The sequence below is a fragment of the Micromys minutus genome (assembly GCF_963924665.1).
Source record: "Micromys minutus genome assembly, chromosome: 4".
In the NCBI taxonomy this organism is placed as follows: Eukaryota; Metazoa; Chordata; class Mammalia; order Rodentia; family Muridae; genus Micromys; species Micromys minutus.
In genome coordinates, this window is record NC_137973.1 from 13003425 (window position 1) to 13019742 (window position 16318).

Below are 16318 nucleotides of genomic sequence, written 5' to 3' on the forward strand. Positions count from 1 at the left end.
TATATATATATATATGTGTGTGTGTGTTTGTGTATGTATAATTTTAGTATATATATATATATTTACATATATTTAGATATTTTTATTCCTATCTATATAAAATTACATTATATATAATAAACCATATGTATGAGTGTGTATACATAATTTTTCTACAAATGACTTTCTAGTTATACATCTTCTAGGGAAACGAAATTCACCTGTTTCTCCTTGAGCTAATTTATTGTTTTCATCAACATAATTGTCAAATTTGTTACTAATAATAGCAATTTATGTAACAACTGTTAGTTCTAGTAGATTAGTGACTATCACCTTCCCTGTTTCCTTATTGTCACGTCTCCAACTTATTCTAAGAATCAAAATTTTATTGAATGATGTGTGTGTGTTTACCTAACATGTACTACAATTTAAATGATAAATAAAGCATTAATATAACAAAGAAAAGCTGCAACAGCTACCAGTTCAGAGGCCATAGAAGAAGAAAGACATGAGCTGTGCATTCTCATTATTTTCTGAAACAACAATCGAAAACATCAGAATATTTTGAAGAAAATGGTAATTCTTAATTTGGTAACTAAGAACCAAATGCAGGGACTGGATCATGTCTGAGTCACGTGGTCTCAGCTCTGCCTAGCTGTCTCTGGTTCCAGTCTGACTTCCAGGTTTATTCTGACATTATTGTAAAAACTCTTAAATTATAAATAATATACTTTCCTTTAAAGAAAAATAATATTAATGATATATTACAAATCATATTTTACACTACATATATTTAAATAACATAGTATGTAACAAAACTGACCCTGACCCGTTTATGAAAGTGTGAAAGGATAAATAATAAGAGAGGCACAAAAACAAACCCATGAGCTAATATTGCAGAGCACTTGTTCTTCTTCCATGATGAAAGTCACTGAAAACTGCCAATATAAAGTTGGCATGTACGTGCATTCTCTACAATAGGACACATAGTTTTCTACTAATAGACAAGGGGTAACCTGAACATGAATTTCTTTTTCAATTCTAACAGTTTTTAAAGAAGCCATAATTACAAATTCAATGACAAGTTACAAATGTTCAATGTAAAACATTGGAATGACCATTGTATACTTACACCATCCAGTTCTACTATTGTTAGAGAGGGTGGAGGTCTCTCTATATTCAATTTTTCTGGTGGCATGAAAAGGGGTGGAGATTTGATTTTGATCTCTTCAACTAGAAAATAAGATTGGAAAATAATTTTACCAAAAAACATGTCTGGTAACTTGCTTTATATATATAATACTAACAATGGTATAATAGTCTTTCATGAATCTACCCTCAGAGGGAAGCACTGTAGATTCCTTCATCTCACACAATACACACATTTCATTGCACCTATCTTTTAGAGGAAGCTATTTAAATTAGAGCAAGGTACTATAGAAGTAGAAGAAACTAGGGTTCCATAGGCTATCTCAGAATAATGCATGAACAGAAACTAAGAGCAGGTGTCAATTACTGCTTGCTTATATGATTTTAAACACTAAGTGTTAAAAGATCTAATCAAAGTTCAACTGACCATCACTGTCAGACTCGTTTTCATTCTGAGTGCACTGTGCCTCTTCAGTAACTTCCCGTGGATATGGGAATGTATTTGGTAGCATGGTGCGAAGTTGTTCCTGTGGAGTTCTATAAAGCAACAAAGATGCAATTAAAAAAAAATTATCTTAACTGAACATTTTCAAACAAGTTGTTTTTCCAGGTGAGTGAGAATTCAAAATTAAGGCTGAAATTTTTACCATAATATAAACTCACAAGTTACTGTGATTAATGCAATTTTATTGTGATGAACTTTTTTTTAATCAATTCCACATCACAAAAGAAGTTTGTCAACTGCATACTGTGTGTTACTTAAGATGAAGAGCAATGCCATGATACAAGGCAGTATTCTCACAAAAGCCACATGGAATCCAAAGAAGATGCCGTGCTGTTGACAAGGCTAATTTACAAGTGTATGTTTTATCTCACACACTAGGAACTGTATTTTGATGAGTTCTAAGGCAACCTGAAGGCATTTATCTAAACTTTCAACACATCCGTGGAGTAGTAAAAGAGGGTCCCATTATAACAACGTGAAGTGCTGTATCGTCTGTTACCTAGTTAACATCAATGGTGGATGCAGCCTGTGTCAATGAGAAGCCTGAAACTTGGAAATTCTGAGACTCCAAGAGTATGCATTTCATTGCCGCCGTAACCACAGATTTGTGTGGAGAAAGTTCATTTTTGACTCAAATTAAAATAGCTGCACAATCCCCATAGAACATGCAAGCTCATATGGGTAACAATGTAAAAGAAACAATGTTGTCTTCAAGGCTGTTATGCCAACATAAAATTTAAAATTTGCCTATATTTATTCTAGTTTTGTTTATTCAAAAAGAGTAGACACTAGACTAAATGATCGCTCCTATGATGCTCATTAGTAAGATGATATTGGGAGAAAGAGGGAGGAGGGAACCTACTAGTTTTAGGCAGAGAACACAGCAAGAGCAATAGGACGAGCAGCCTGCCCCCACAAGCATAATAATCCTAACCACAGTTTCACTTCACAATGCCTCATTTTATACTAGCAAATACACCAGCTGAGTGTTGTGATGTGAGGTACAAGTCAAATAGATACAAAATATATTGTGTTGGTGAAATTTACATTTTAAAACAGTCTATGAGATAGTCAGTGCTTCCAATCAGAATTTAACTAGGTAATATACAAGAATATTAAGTAATATAAAAAATCAAAGGGAAATTGGCATTTGGTCACCAGGAGCTGCTTCTTATTTTAGATTAGCTTATTATGCTAATAACTCCCCATATATGTGTGTATGCCAATAAGCAATTATCCAAATAATTTATGAAGCAAACGTATTAGTTGATTATTTTTATCTTTATTTTATAAGTAAAGACAGAATTGTGATATCCCGACCAAAGTGTAGGGACAGAAACACATATTTATGCTACATTAAACACAAGAAAACATATACCTAGAAAGTATAAATGACTTCCTTATGAATAAACAACAAGCTAATCATTTATGAAATGTTGGCTTTGGTTATTCCAACCCAAACACCTCCCACAAAACCATACCACATAAGTACAGATGAAAACATCTTCTATAAGAGTAGTTTCTTCTCAGTTTTTGTCTTTGAAATATTGTCATTCAGTGTCTCTCTGTGCACTCATGAATGCATATGTACTTGTGTGTATTGTATAAACTATATATATACATATATATACACACACATGCATACATGCATATATAGTATGCTCATGCATAGGCAGATGGGTGTGAGAAGGCTAGTCATTCACTGGTGATGATATTATAACTACCCTCCATTTTATTGTACACAGTCTTCACTGGTATTGATCTTTTACAGTATAGACTAGCTTCTCTGGACAATGAAAAACAAAGATCTTCTTGTGACTACCTTACTGTCACTAGGTTTATGAATATTTGCTACTAGGCACAGCATTTTCTATTTGTGTTCTAAGGATTATATTTAGGATCTCATGGTTAGAACACAGACTGGTTTATTGATCCCTCATACTCAGACATACTGATATAAATCCATTTAAATATGTAATAAAACTGTCCAGGATCTTATGCCTGAGAGGTCTAAGCCCCAGAAAAGTACCTACTTTCTTAATTTGCCTAATAGACATAGAATTTGTCTGCTTTCTAAACACAGATCTATCCACCTGTAGACTAATGCAGCTGTTAATCCTCGTCCAAAACACTTTGTATCATAAACAATGAAAAGACTCAAAAGCTGTCAAAATGTAGAGAGTACGTGTCTGTGAAGTGCATGTGCATGTGAAGTGGAATGTCTACAAGATGTCCACTCTTCCCAAGGCTAAGGGAACAACCTGAAGCAGAGCAGAATATAAGGAAGTCTCTTCAAAACAACATATTCTGAACAATACATACATTACACACATAAACACTTAACAGCTGTGGTTGTTTACAAAAGACTGTATAAGATAAAGCCAGTCAGCCTGTCAGCTGGAGAGGGAAATGGGAAGGGAAAGGAGCACAAGTGAAACTGCTGAAAATTGGTGGGTGCTTGGGGAGAATGTATTGGGTGTATTGAGGGAGATGGCCTCTGGTAGCGTGACTATGTTCCAGGAGATGGCCCCACACCCATGATCACTGGGTCATCAAAAGATGGTTCGATATACAAAAAGCCATTAATATAATCCACCAGATAAACAAAATGAAAGAAAAAAAGTCAAATGATCATTTCATTAGATTCTAAAAAACCCTACACCCTATTCTTATTGGATATTTTATTTATTTATATTTCAAATGTTATTTTCTTTTCTGGTTTCTCCTCTGGAAACTCCTTATCCCATTCTCCCTTCCCCTGCTTCTATGAGGATGCTCCCACACAGACCCACCCACTGCCCCTCCCACCCCGATATTCCTCTACACTGTGGCATCCAGCCTTCCCAGGACCAAAGGCCTATCCTCACACTGAAATCCAACAAAGCCATTCTCCTCTACATATACATCTGGGGCAATAGATCCATCAATGTGTACTCTTTGGTATTAGAGAGATTACGGAAACAAGACTCATGCCTAACATAATAAAAGCAATATACAGCAAGGCAAAAGCTAACACCAAATTGAATGTAATCAAACTTAAAGCAATTCCACTAAAATCCGGCAGAAGAAAAGGATGCACAGTCTCTCCTTGTCTGTTCAACAGAATGCTTGAAGTTCTAGCAATAACTACTAAAGCTAGACAACCAAAGGGGATTAAAGGAACACAAATTAGAAAGGAAGAGGTTGAAGTATTGCTATTCCCATGTGAGGCAGTCTCCTGATGATCTTTTTTTCAGCCCCTGCTTCTCTATTTGTCCCTGTATTTCCTCATGTAAGCATTTTGTTTTCCCTTCTAAGAAGGACTGGGACATGCACATTCTGTCCTTCCTTCTTTTTGAGCTTCATAAGCTCTGTAAATTGTTTTGTTGGTATTTTGAGCTTTTGGGGCTAGTATCTTCTTATCAGTTAATGCATACCATGTGTCTTCTTTTGTGACTAGGTTACCTCACTCAGGATGATAGTTTCTAGTTCGATCCATTTGCCTAAGAATTTCATGAAGTCATTGTTTTTTAATAGCTGAGTAGTACTTCATTCTGTAAATGTACCACATTTTCACTATCCATACCTCTGTTGAGTATACTTGGGGATCCATCCCATATACTGCCACCAAGCCCAGTCCCTACTGAGGATGCAAGGAAGTGCTTACTGTTATGATCTTGATATGGATACCTCCTTAGAGGCTCTGCCAGAGACATACAGATACACGTGAGGATGCTTACAGCTAACCATTGGACTGAGCATGGTGACCCCAATGAAGGAGTTAGAGAAAGAACAGAAGGAGCTGAAATGTTTCACAAACCCATAGAAAAAACAACCAACCAAACCTCCCAGGGACTAAAACACCAACCAGTGAGCACACTTGGAGAGACTTATGGCTCCAGTACCACATGTATCAGAGTATGGCATTGTTTGGCATCATAGGGAGGAGAGGCCTTTGGTCCAGTAAAAAAAAAAAAAACTCATTTTCTCACTCTATAGTAATGCCAAGGTGTTGAGGTGGGAGTGGGCTTTTGGGACTGGGAGCATCTTCAAGAAGTAATGGGAGAGGGGAAAGGATGGAAAAAGGAAGTAAAAGGGAATAACATTTGAAATGTAAATACAGAGAATATACAGTTAAAAAAATACTATAAAATGTATTGCTATTCATACATGATAGAAAGTGTATATAAATAACCCCCAAAATTCTACCAGAGAACTCTTACAGATGATAAATACCTTAAGCGAAGTGGATAGATACAAAATTAAGTAAATTTTTTTAAAAAAAGCCAACCAAAACCATACAGTAGCCTTTCTTTATCCAAATGATAAATGGGCCAAGAAAAAAATTAGAGAAACAACACACTGAACAATAGCCACAAATAATATAAAGTACCTTGGTTTAACTTTAACCAAGCAAGTAAAAAACCTGTATGACAAGTCTCTGAAGAAACTGAGGATAATACCAGAAGACGGGAAGATTTGCTCATAGATTTTTAAGATTAACACAGGGAAAATGGTCACTTTAGGGAAAGTAATATGCAGATTCAATGCAATTCCCATCCAAATTCTAACCGAGTTCTTTAAAGAACTTCAAAGGACAATTTTCAACTTCATATGGAAAATCAAAACACTCAGGATAATTAAAACAATCCTTAAAAATAAAAGAACTTTTGGAGGTATCACCAACCTTAACCGAGAGTTGTACTACAGAAAAGTAGCAATAGAAACTGCATGGTATAGGTACAGGGACAGAGAGGATGATTAAGGAGTGGAATCAAGGACTTCAGAATAAGCCCACTGACTTAAGGGCACTTGATTTCTGACAAAGAAGGCAAAATCATATGATGGAAAAGAAAAAGCATCTTCAACAAATAGCACTGGTCTAACTGGATGTCTGGATGTAGAAGAATGAAAATAGATCCCTATCTGCCACCCTGCACAAAACTCAAGTCCAAGAGGATTAAAGGCCTCAACCTAAAACCAGATACTCTAAATCTAATAGAACAAAAGCTGGGCAATGGCTTTAAACTCATTGGCATAACATACAACTTCATGAACAGAATACAATGACTTAGGCTCTAAGATCAACAATTGCAAAATAGGATCTTATGAAATTGGATAGTTCTGTAAGGGGAAGAACCCTATCAATAAGACAAAACAGAAGCCTTCAGATTTAGAAAAGAGCTTCACCAACCTTACATATGACAGAAGGCTAATATCCAAAATTTAAAGAACTCAAAAAATTAGACACCAAGAATCCAAACAGCCCAATTAAAATATAACACACAGAGCTAAAACCAATTCTGAACATAGAGATCTTGAATACCCAAGAAGCACTTAATGTCCATAGTCATCAGGGGAATGAAAATTAAAACAACCCTGAGATTCTATCATATACACATCAGTATGGCTGAGATAAAAAACTCAAGACAGCATATGTTGACAAAGATGTAGAGTAAAAGGAGCATTCCTCCATTGCTGGTGCAAGAGTAAACTTGTCCAATCACTTTGGAAATCAATTTGGGAGTTTCTCAGAAAACTGCAAATAGTTCTTCCCCAAGGCCCAGCAATACCAGTAGTAAGCATATACTCAAAAGATGTTCTACTATTCCACAAAGATGCTCAACTGTGTTCATAACAGCACTATTTGTAATAGTCAGAAACTGGAAATAACCTAGATGTCCATCATCTGAAGAATATATAAAGAAAATGTGATACATCTACACAATGAAATATTATTCCACTACTAAAAGCAAAGACATCAAAAATTTTGCTGACAAATTTATGGAATTTGAGAATACTGTCCCCAGTGAAGTAACCCAGCTCCAGAAAGACAGGTATTGTATGTACTACCTTATAAGTAGACTTTAGTCAAAAAGTGCATGACAACCATGCTAAAATTCAGACCCAAAGAAACAGGAAATAAAAAGGTTCCAAAACAGAATTAGTGAATCATTCTCAAAAAGGGGAAACTAGTCATCAGAAATGCATGAAGAGAGGGGACTAGGTAGGAAAGGTGATGAGGGAAACCAGGATGGTGATCTGGTGAGGGAAACGGGAGAAAATGGGTTTGGAGTGAGAATGGAAATTGACTGTGGCTATCTCTGTTGACTAGCTGGAGGTCTGGGACAGTGGAGAGTACTGGGAGTTCATGTAGTTGACCCCATCTTAGATTCCTACCAGAGGGGGATATAGAGACAGATGTGGTCAACCCTTATATCAAGGCAGGGCTTCCAAATTATGGAGAGGAATGCAAATCCATCCATGAAACCTCCAACCCAAAATTTGTGTTGCCCACAAAATGTGCAGGAATAAAAGGTGGAAAAGAGACTGAGGAAACAGCTATCCAATAACTGTCACTTCCTGAGACCTGTACCGTGTAAGAAAGCCAATCACTGAAGCTATTAATGATAATCTACTTTTCTTGAAGGCAGGAACTTAGCATAACTGTTTCCTAATAGGTCACTCAGCAACAGATGGAGGCAGATGCAGAGACCAACAGCCAAACATGAGTCAGAATTTTGGGATTCTTGTAGAAGAGTGGGAAATATAAAAGAACAAGTCCATGGGATTGAGGATGTCACAAAAAAGACCCACAGAGTTAACAAATCTGGGACCATGGCGGCTTTCCGAGCCTGGTCTCCACAACCAGGGAGCATGCAGGAGCTAAACCTGGGCATACTACACATTTATAGCAGATGTACAGTTTTGTTCTCATGTGGGTCTCCTAATAAAATGGAACAGAGGCTGTCTATGACTCTGTTCGCTGCCATTAGATCACCTTTCCCCATACTTGAACTGTGTTGTTGGGCCTCAGTGAGAGGATGTGTCTAGACCTACTGGGACTAAATGTGCAGGGGAAGGCGGTACCCAAGGATATATAAGTGGGACTAGAGAAGAAGGAGGAAAGGGGGCTGAGATCTCGATGTAAAGTGAATTAAAATTATAAATAAAAAATTTAAATAGAAAAATGAAATGATTAGAATTGATTAAAGTATAAAATTAAAATCTAATTAATTTTAAATTAATTTAATTTAAAAAATGTTTTAATTTAATACATGTGTAAAATAAAGCCTCAAATACCTATACTAAAACACAACAAAGACATTTTAAAGTAAATCTTTGCTTATTGCATACTTTTCTTATTATTCTTAAATTCCATACTTAATTTTTATCTTTTTTCAGGAACACATCATTTAATATTTTTTCAAGTGTAAAATATACCATGTGTGTGTATATAAATATAATTAAAATTATTGCTCATATAGTCAAAGCTTCATTGGAATTTAAAATTGCTTTAAAAATAATCAGACAAATATGAAATATGCTTACAAAACCTTATAAACAAAATGAAAGGAAAATAACTTCTATTTCCTAAGAAGTAATAATATCAAATGTCTGCTGATTACCTTCTGTACTTTTTAAGCCATAATTTTTCCATATATGACAGACTGTCTTCTGTGAATTCGATGTTAATTGGTTCTGTCCAAATTTTCAAATTAGTTTGTACTTCACATTCTTCCACTGAGTCTACAAAAATAAGCACTTTACACAGTTAATGTAGCCATGCCCATGAACACACACACCTTTTCTTTAGAAGGAGTGCCAACAGTACATCGAGGGTACTTCTTTGGCATCTGTCCCTGTAAATATAATTATCATGTAATTATATATGCCAAATCGAAGATGTAAATAATTCTAAGGGCTTTTTAAAAATCATTCATTTTAATAAATGATTCTATGGATAATTTCTTCAAAAATCTCTTGAGATAAAATAATTTTATGAGTCAAGAGCATTCCACATGCAACATTATCTTAAATGAATAAAGTAAATATGAACAGAGTGCCTGTATGTTCCACACATGCAGCTCATACATAGATACCAAAGGTGAATATTATAGCACTTTCTAATAATATTTACACATTATGGGGGATTGATAATGACCTTTATCTCATTTATAATTTGAACATTAACCCCCATGAACCTTTTCCTTTGGCGTCATTTACTCCCAAATATTATTATTTCTGAAGCACCACAAACTAAAAAAGCCTACTCAGAGCTATTTGCCAGTGATTAAGCTTAGGGCTAGAAGAAGTCTATGAATCCCAGAATGGTAGCCACTCTCACCTCCAGATACTGCCCTCTATGTAATTGCAAACATCCCCCAAATAGAATGCTCTAATAAAAATAGGAAGAGGAAGTAGTAAAGGTTATAACCATTTTTTAAGGTAATCAAACAATATGCTGGTCTTAATTTCATAGCACAGACTTTAATGATTAGTCTTCAGCAACATTCAAATGCCAGCAGCTACATAAACCAGTGGAGGAGCTCAGTTCCCATCTGCTCACGAGTATTGTTGTATTGAGTAAAAGAGAGCAGAAATTTAAAGAGTAATAACCGTTATCTAGTACATATAAAAAGAGAAAGAGTTGAAAGTATGAGTGTGAATTGAGAATAGGAGTAAAAGTGCTGAAATTGGAAGAAGGGAAGGGCACATGGGTTGTTTTTTTTTTGTTTGTTTGTTGGTTTTGTTTCTGTTTTTTGTTTTAATTTGGGTTTGGGTTTGGTTTGGTTTTATCAGAGAGGAGAAAAAGCACTGTACTCGAGTACTGTGCTTGATTCTGAAATCTTGACAAAGAAAAAGTACAGAGATAAAACAAGTAACCTGTGTTTCCCCCTTTACTCTGTTCATGTATGGCACAATCTCAGACAATAAGGATGAGACCAGCGGGGTCTTCATGTAGAGGGAGGTGTTTCTTCCCTAATTGCCTTATATAAATAGGTAATCTTCAAAGCCATCAAAAGTCCACAAAATAGGACAGATGGGGGCATTTCATTATTAAAAATCTTTTGACTAGAAACATGTCTGCTCTTGACAACTTCCCCCTTCTAGGTTCAAAGAAGATTTGAACATCTTAACCTCCAAGCAGGGTTACTTTCATCGCAAGGCAACCACTGGGCAGAAATTGTCCATTTCATCTACAGACAATATCTTCCAAAAATAGACACATCTTACAGAATAGTCCACACTGACTTTGCCAAGACAGGGGCAGGGGCCGATCAAATGTCTGCTTTTTATGCCAGATGATCCTAGGCCAAAAGGCTACAGACTGATGATTCAACGTTTTGAGGAAAGAAGATCTGTCTAGGTAGACAGCTATCTCTACTAAAAGCTGGTTAAGTTGTAAAAAATATGCTTTGAGTTTCCTGTATTTTAAGGTAATATTTAGTCACTCTCGGATTTCTGATGGGCTTGAAGACTAGTTTTAGTCTCATAATCAAACTCAAGTTGCTTAACATAGAGGGGTTTATAGAGCAGATGACTTGGTTTTCCAATGATGGTACAGACTGAAATTCCAAACATAATCCAGGGATAGAACCATAATTCTTTCAGTAAGAAAGTAAGATAGAATACTTTTAGTTGACAAATAGATAGACTAGATGTAGTTTTACATCATACTGTGAAATTTACTTAATTGTTATGGTTTTGTTCAACTTATATTTGGGGAAAAAGTTTGTTTTTTGTTTTTTTGGGTTTTTTGGTTGTTTGTTTTATTTTTATTGGACAGAATAGATGAGATGTAGAAGGGGTGTTGTGCTGTTTCCCTAATTGGTTCTTGATTGTGCCAATAAATAAAAAACACAGACGCCAGATGCCAGGGAAAAGAAAAAGGTGAGACTTCTGGGTCCCAGGAAAAAAGAAGGGATGCAGGGAAAGGGAAATTCAGACCAGGCTTTGGAACGAGGAGGAAGTTATGGCCATATAGGTTTTAGGGAACTTAGAGTTTGTAGCCTCTACTAGTGGGACCAAGGAGGCTGAAGGATAGGATTAGGACAAAATTCTTCACCCAGCCATTGAGTTATCTGGCTTGTTTTAAAATAATAAAACTGTCTAGTGTTTTCGAATCACAGAGCTAAGGTGGGCAAGAGGGCAGCTGGGGCAGATGCTGGTGGTTTGGCAAAGCTAGCCTGTAGGGGCTGGGAAAGTGATCATGGTCCACAGGAAATACGGCCAGCTTACATTGGCAGAGCTGATCTTGGTGGCGGCTGATCTCGGAACCTAGCCAGGAGCTCGGGCAGAACTCCAGAGAAGACGCAAGCATGATTTTTTTTTCTAAAATTGCATGCAACATCCATGTGCCTATGAGAGTCTTTGGTAGCTGATCCTAGTAACAAACACCTAGCCGCTGGAAGCGTCTTCTGTATACATTAAGCAAGACACTTTGCTCATCAATGGCAGAGCGTAAAGATGCACGAGCTGTGCCTTCCAGACCAAAAGACCTCATGAGCTATCAATAGGGCTTTATTTAAAATACCGCTTCTGGCTGAACAACCTTCTCCTTTGAGAATTTGGGTGAGATTCTCTACCACTCATTCTTCTGAGAACATGAACATTTTTTTCTTAACATACAGCACACAGAATCTGAATGTAAATAGATGCCTGACAATCTGAGGAAGACCCAGGAGAACAGAGTAGAAGAAACCAAGCAAGCCAAGCCAATGGGAGCAAGTCAGCAGGGAGGTCAGAGAGAGGAGATCTTTAGCTCACATAATGGCCTCTGGCCAGCAAAAGCACCTAACATTCACACGGAAGAAAAAAAGTTTTGGGCACACTAAAATGAAGCAAGGTAAAAGTCAGTGATAAAAATATTTAGAGAACTGGGAAAATTAAAGCACACTGCTCTGCTAAATGGTCATGGAACACAAGGATCCTTAATGTAAATTACAATAAAAGGTGGATATATTAAGTACTTATCACCGTTATTTGAGCGAAATCTCAAGTGCCTGAAAATATTAAGTGTTGGTAAAATGGAAATCAACAGAAAACTATTATACATTTCAGATGAGTATAAAATGTTTCAGATGGAGTATAAAATGTTGAAAATAATTTTCTTACTAGCTCACCTTTATCTAGTTTATTTGAGAACATATATTCCAGTAGTTTGTTCTCAAGCAACAACATCCTTGGAAAGGTATACAGGGCATACTTCAAGAACTACACACACACGCAACAAATAATTATAGTAGTATTGCTTGACATGCTCAAAATGAGAAATACATTAAAAATCAACATTTAAACTGAGAAATAGTGGCCACATTCACATAAAAAGATTAACAAATATTGAAAGGAAGTGAATTATAACCACATACATTTTTGTGCATGAATCTCAGATAAATCAAACTGGGTCATATGAGATATAAGACAACATAAATAACTATTACTCACACACACACACATGTGAAATACTTGCACAGTAAGACAATATATTCTGAATAAAATTCGGGGAAACCAGGGAAATCAGAGATGACACACAGCTTAGTGAGCCCCTAAAAAAGCTGGGGAGAAGAGAGCAGTCATAAGAATGGGAGAATGACAGAGGCTTATTAGATTTTCTTCCATGAGCCGTATAAAATTTACAGCCCTTCTGTTATACCCATTTTAATATAGAATATAAAAGCTAGTATGAAATTAAAATATTTACAACTACAAATCATATTACTAATAAAATGTTTAATATTCTACAGGCAATGAAAATTAAATATGTCATAACAGTTCTTATTATAACAATTTCTACACAGGCGCTTCATGGTAAGAAAGATTGAGAATAAGGGATAGAAACAATCACTCCATGCAAAACATTTCAACTTTGTTTCCAAACATCCATCAGATCATCATTGCATCCATTCCCACCTACCCATTCTAAATGCACCTTAGTCTTTGCTGAACCATCACACAGAAATGAAAACAACACAAAAAATATGAACATTTTCTCCTTTCAAAACTCTCAGTTAAATATATTCTTCAAACTCTGTAAAGCCACCAGAGTCCCTTTCTTCCCTGAGATTCCAATTTCTCTATGAAAACAGTATAAGGCAGAAGACATCTGCCATGTGTCACCATTTATCTATGGGGTCCAATTAGTCTCCTATTTGTGGTATAGCAATGGCAGAGTTACTTCTTTTAACTGTGCTCTAACAAAGCCAGAGAAGTGACCCTTCTCTCACTCTAGTGATGACAAGCTCCAATACATCAGAGAGTAGTTTGTTCTTTTTGTTGTAGTGGAAACATGACAGGAGTTCCATAAATCATAACAGCAGCCTGAAAGGAAAATTACCCAGACTCATGAGATACTGTCTCCTCACCAAGATCATGTGGAACCTGTGTCGGTTGTTGCAGGGGAATATTAATATAGGAATTTATAGAAAATGTAGCATGTGGCAAAAGAAATAAATTCCATGGATGTAGCTGTTCTTTCCTCATATATGAGACAATATTCTCTAAGAGTAGTATGATAATAAATAAGAATTACATAGGACATACACTATAGGCAGAATAAAAAAAATCTATATATGGAATATATATTTATACATAAAGAAAAATCATTGTAGCTTTCAGGGTATAAAAGCAAATGTTCACGATTGCCATTCTATATGTCACCAAATTAACCTAATGCCAAATGGCCAATCACTGGCTATTGGGAGATAGAAGGAAACCAAGGAGTTGCAGTGGTCACAATGCTAAAAGCCTGAGAGACAGTGTAATGAAATGAGAACATTATAGCCCTGACTTCTTTCCATGATAAACAGTAATGCGTATGTAAATTAAACTCTTTCCATTCCAACTCAGTTTGGGTCACAGTGTTTCATTGCAGCAATAGTAACCCTAAAACAACCTCAATGAGAGCATAACCTATATAGCTCAAGGAAAAACATAAATTATACCTCTATTGCTTATTATATCTAGTGACAAATAAAAAAAAATGTATTTACTGAGTCAAGTATTACCACACTAGAGCTAATAGTTTAAATGTGACATGCTGTTTTTCTATCTCTGTATTTGTTCTATTTCTATCTCTGTGTTGTTCATGAATATAAGGTTTTAGTGCAGCATAGTAACTCATTCATTCATGTGTTGTCTCTGACCTTTTTCATACTCTAGAAGTCTGGTTATGTGAACTTGCTTACAGCAAAAGTTTATCAGGTTTTGTAGTAGATCAAGAGTTTCTCTTCCATTGTAAATGCTGTGATACTTTGTCAAGTAAAAATGCAGAATCTAAAAAGCAACTGTGGTTAGTGTGATAAATTTTATGGTACTCATAACCCTCCTCTGAACGCTGGACTTTGCACTGAATAAGGATTGATGAGAACATCTTCATAATTCCACAGAACAGTTGCTTCAGACATTTCTGTTTAGCACATAAACAATTAGGGAAGGGGGAGGAAATTCTAGGATCTTTGACTTTTATACCACCTCTAAGTCTTGCAGTGTAAGATTCTCTCAATATTTATGTTTAAGGAAATAAGTCAATATTGGACCCATTTTTTCCATGAACCCAATATGAGAAAGAATTAAAACAAGGCCTCATCTTTCACTTCATATGCAATAAACCAATATAGACTCAAAGTTAAAATTTAAAAATATTTCTGAAGTTCTGGGCATTGATATTTTTTCATTACATATCCTGGTTAACGTCTACTCACATCGAGGCTGTTTCCAGGTTACTATTACTGCAATGAAACACCATGGCTAACGTGAGTAGTAGTGGAAAGAGTTTCTTCTACTTACATTTTACTGTATATCATTGAAGGAAGTCAGGGTAAGAACAACAGACAGGACATGAACCTGGAAGCTGGAACTGATGAAGAAGCCCTGAAGAAATGCTGTTGAATCATTTATTCCTTATGGATTGCTCAGCCTTCCTATATACATCTTAGAGGCAGCGCTATTCACAATGGGCTGGACCTTCCTACATAAATCACTAATTTAAAAAATGCACCATAGACTTGCCTTACATGCCTATCTAATGGAGGCATTTGCATAACTGAGGTTTTGTAACCTCTCAAAAGGTAATAGTTTGGGTCAAGTTGACACAAAAACTTGCCATCACGGTTTGTATGCATATGTCATAAAGAAGCCCATTATTTCATATTTGACCCAAACACTGAGACTAAGAACTTGCAGATAAATACCTTTTAAATGAAAAACAATATTGTATGCACAGTTCTATTCTTCCTGTGATGTTCATTGTGATCAAACATTCAACCTCCAAGTTACATTTAAGGTTTACATGCAAACAATCTTTCCTCTACCTTTTCTATGGTGCTAGTGCAGATTGGGAGGTTGAAGCCTTACAAGAAGTAATGCTCAGGGCCGCATGCTATGTGGTTTACACTAGCACTTACTTCCTGTCTTGGGTCCCATGCCTGTTTTACAGTGACATAAAGAAATGAGGAGTCCAGCCATCTGCTCCTGCTGCCTTGGAGCCACCTACTGCTGCATTTCTCCTACTGTATTGTCTCCAGCTGTGAGCCAAAATAAATCATTTCTTCTTTAAGTTGCTTTGTTGGAGATTTGTGCACAGTGAAAATAAACTTACAGATCTATGACATGCATAGTGTCCTTTGCTTATCTGGCCCACAGACTCTGCCAACCTGATACATTGCAACAGGAGCTCTCAAATGAAATACTTCTGGAACCACTGTTTCCTTGTAGGAAAAGAAAAGTTTAGACTTCAATGTTCCATTCATCCCATGATGGAAATTTACATAAAAATGGGTAAATATCCCCCTGGTGATCAGTTTTATACATTATAATATTAAACAACTCGCCAGTGACTGCCTCATATGTACACAAAGCTCCCCTGAGAAGCTATAGCGATTTGCTCTTATTGTTTTTAAGTATTGCGTTTGTACTGTAAGGAGT

At 36.1% G+C, this 16318-nt stretch overlaps 1 protein-coding gene across 1 annotated transcript in view; it reads right to left on the reverse strand.

The window, feature by feature from the left end:
- The window catches only part of ZBBX (zinc finger B-box domain containing), a gene marked incomplete at both ends in the record, with an annotated part of 103363 nt that overhangs the window by 41185 nt on the left and 45860 nt on the right, over positions 1-16318 (reverse strand). The window contains 3 exons of the mRNA XM_080915349.1: positions 1112-1212; positions 1556-1665; positions 9022-9157. Of these exons, the coding sequence (XP_080771475.1) occupies positions 1112-1212; positions 1556-1665; positions 9022-9157 (347 nt within the window). The remainder of the gene's footprint in view (positions 1-1111; positions 1213-1555; positions 1666-9021; positions 9158-16318) is intronic.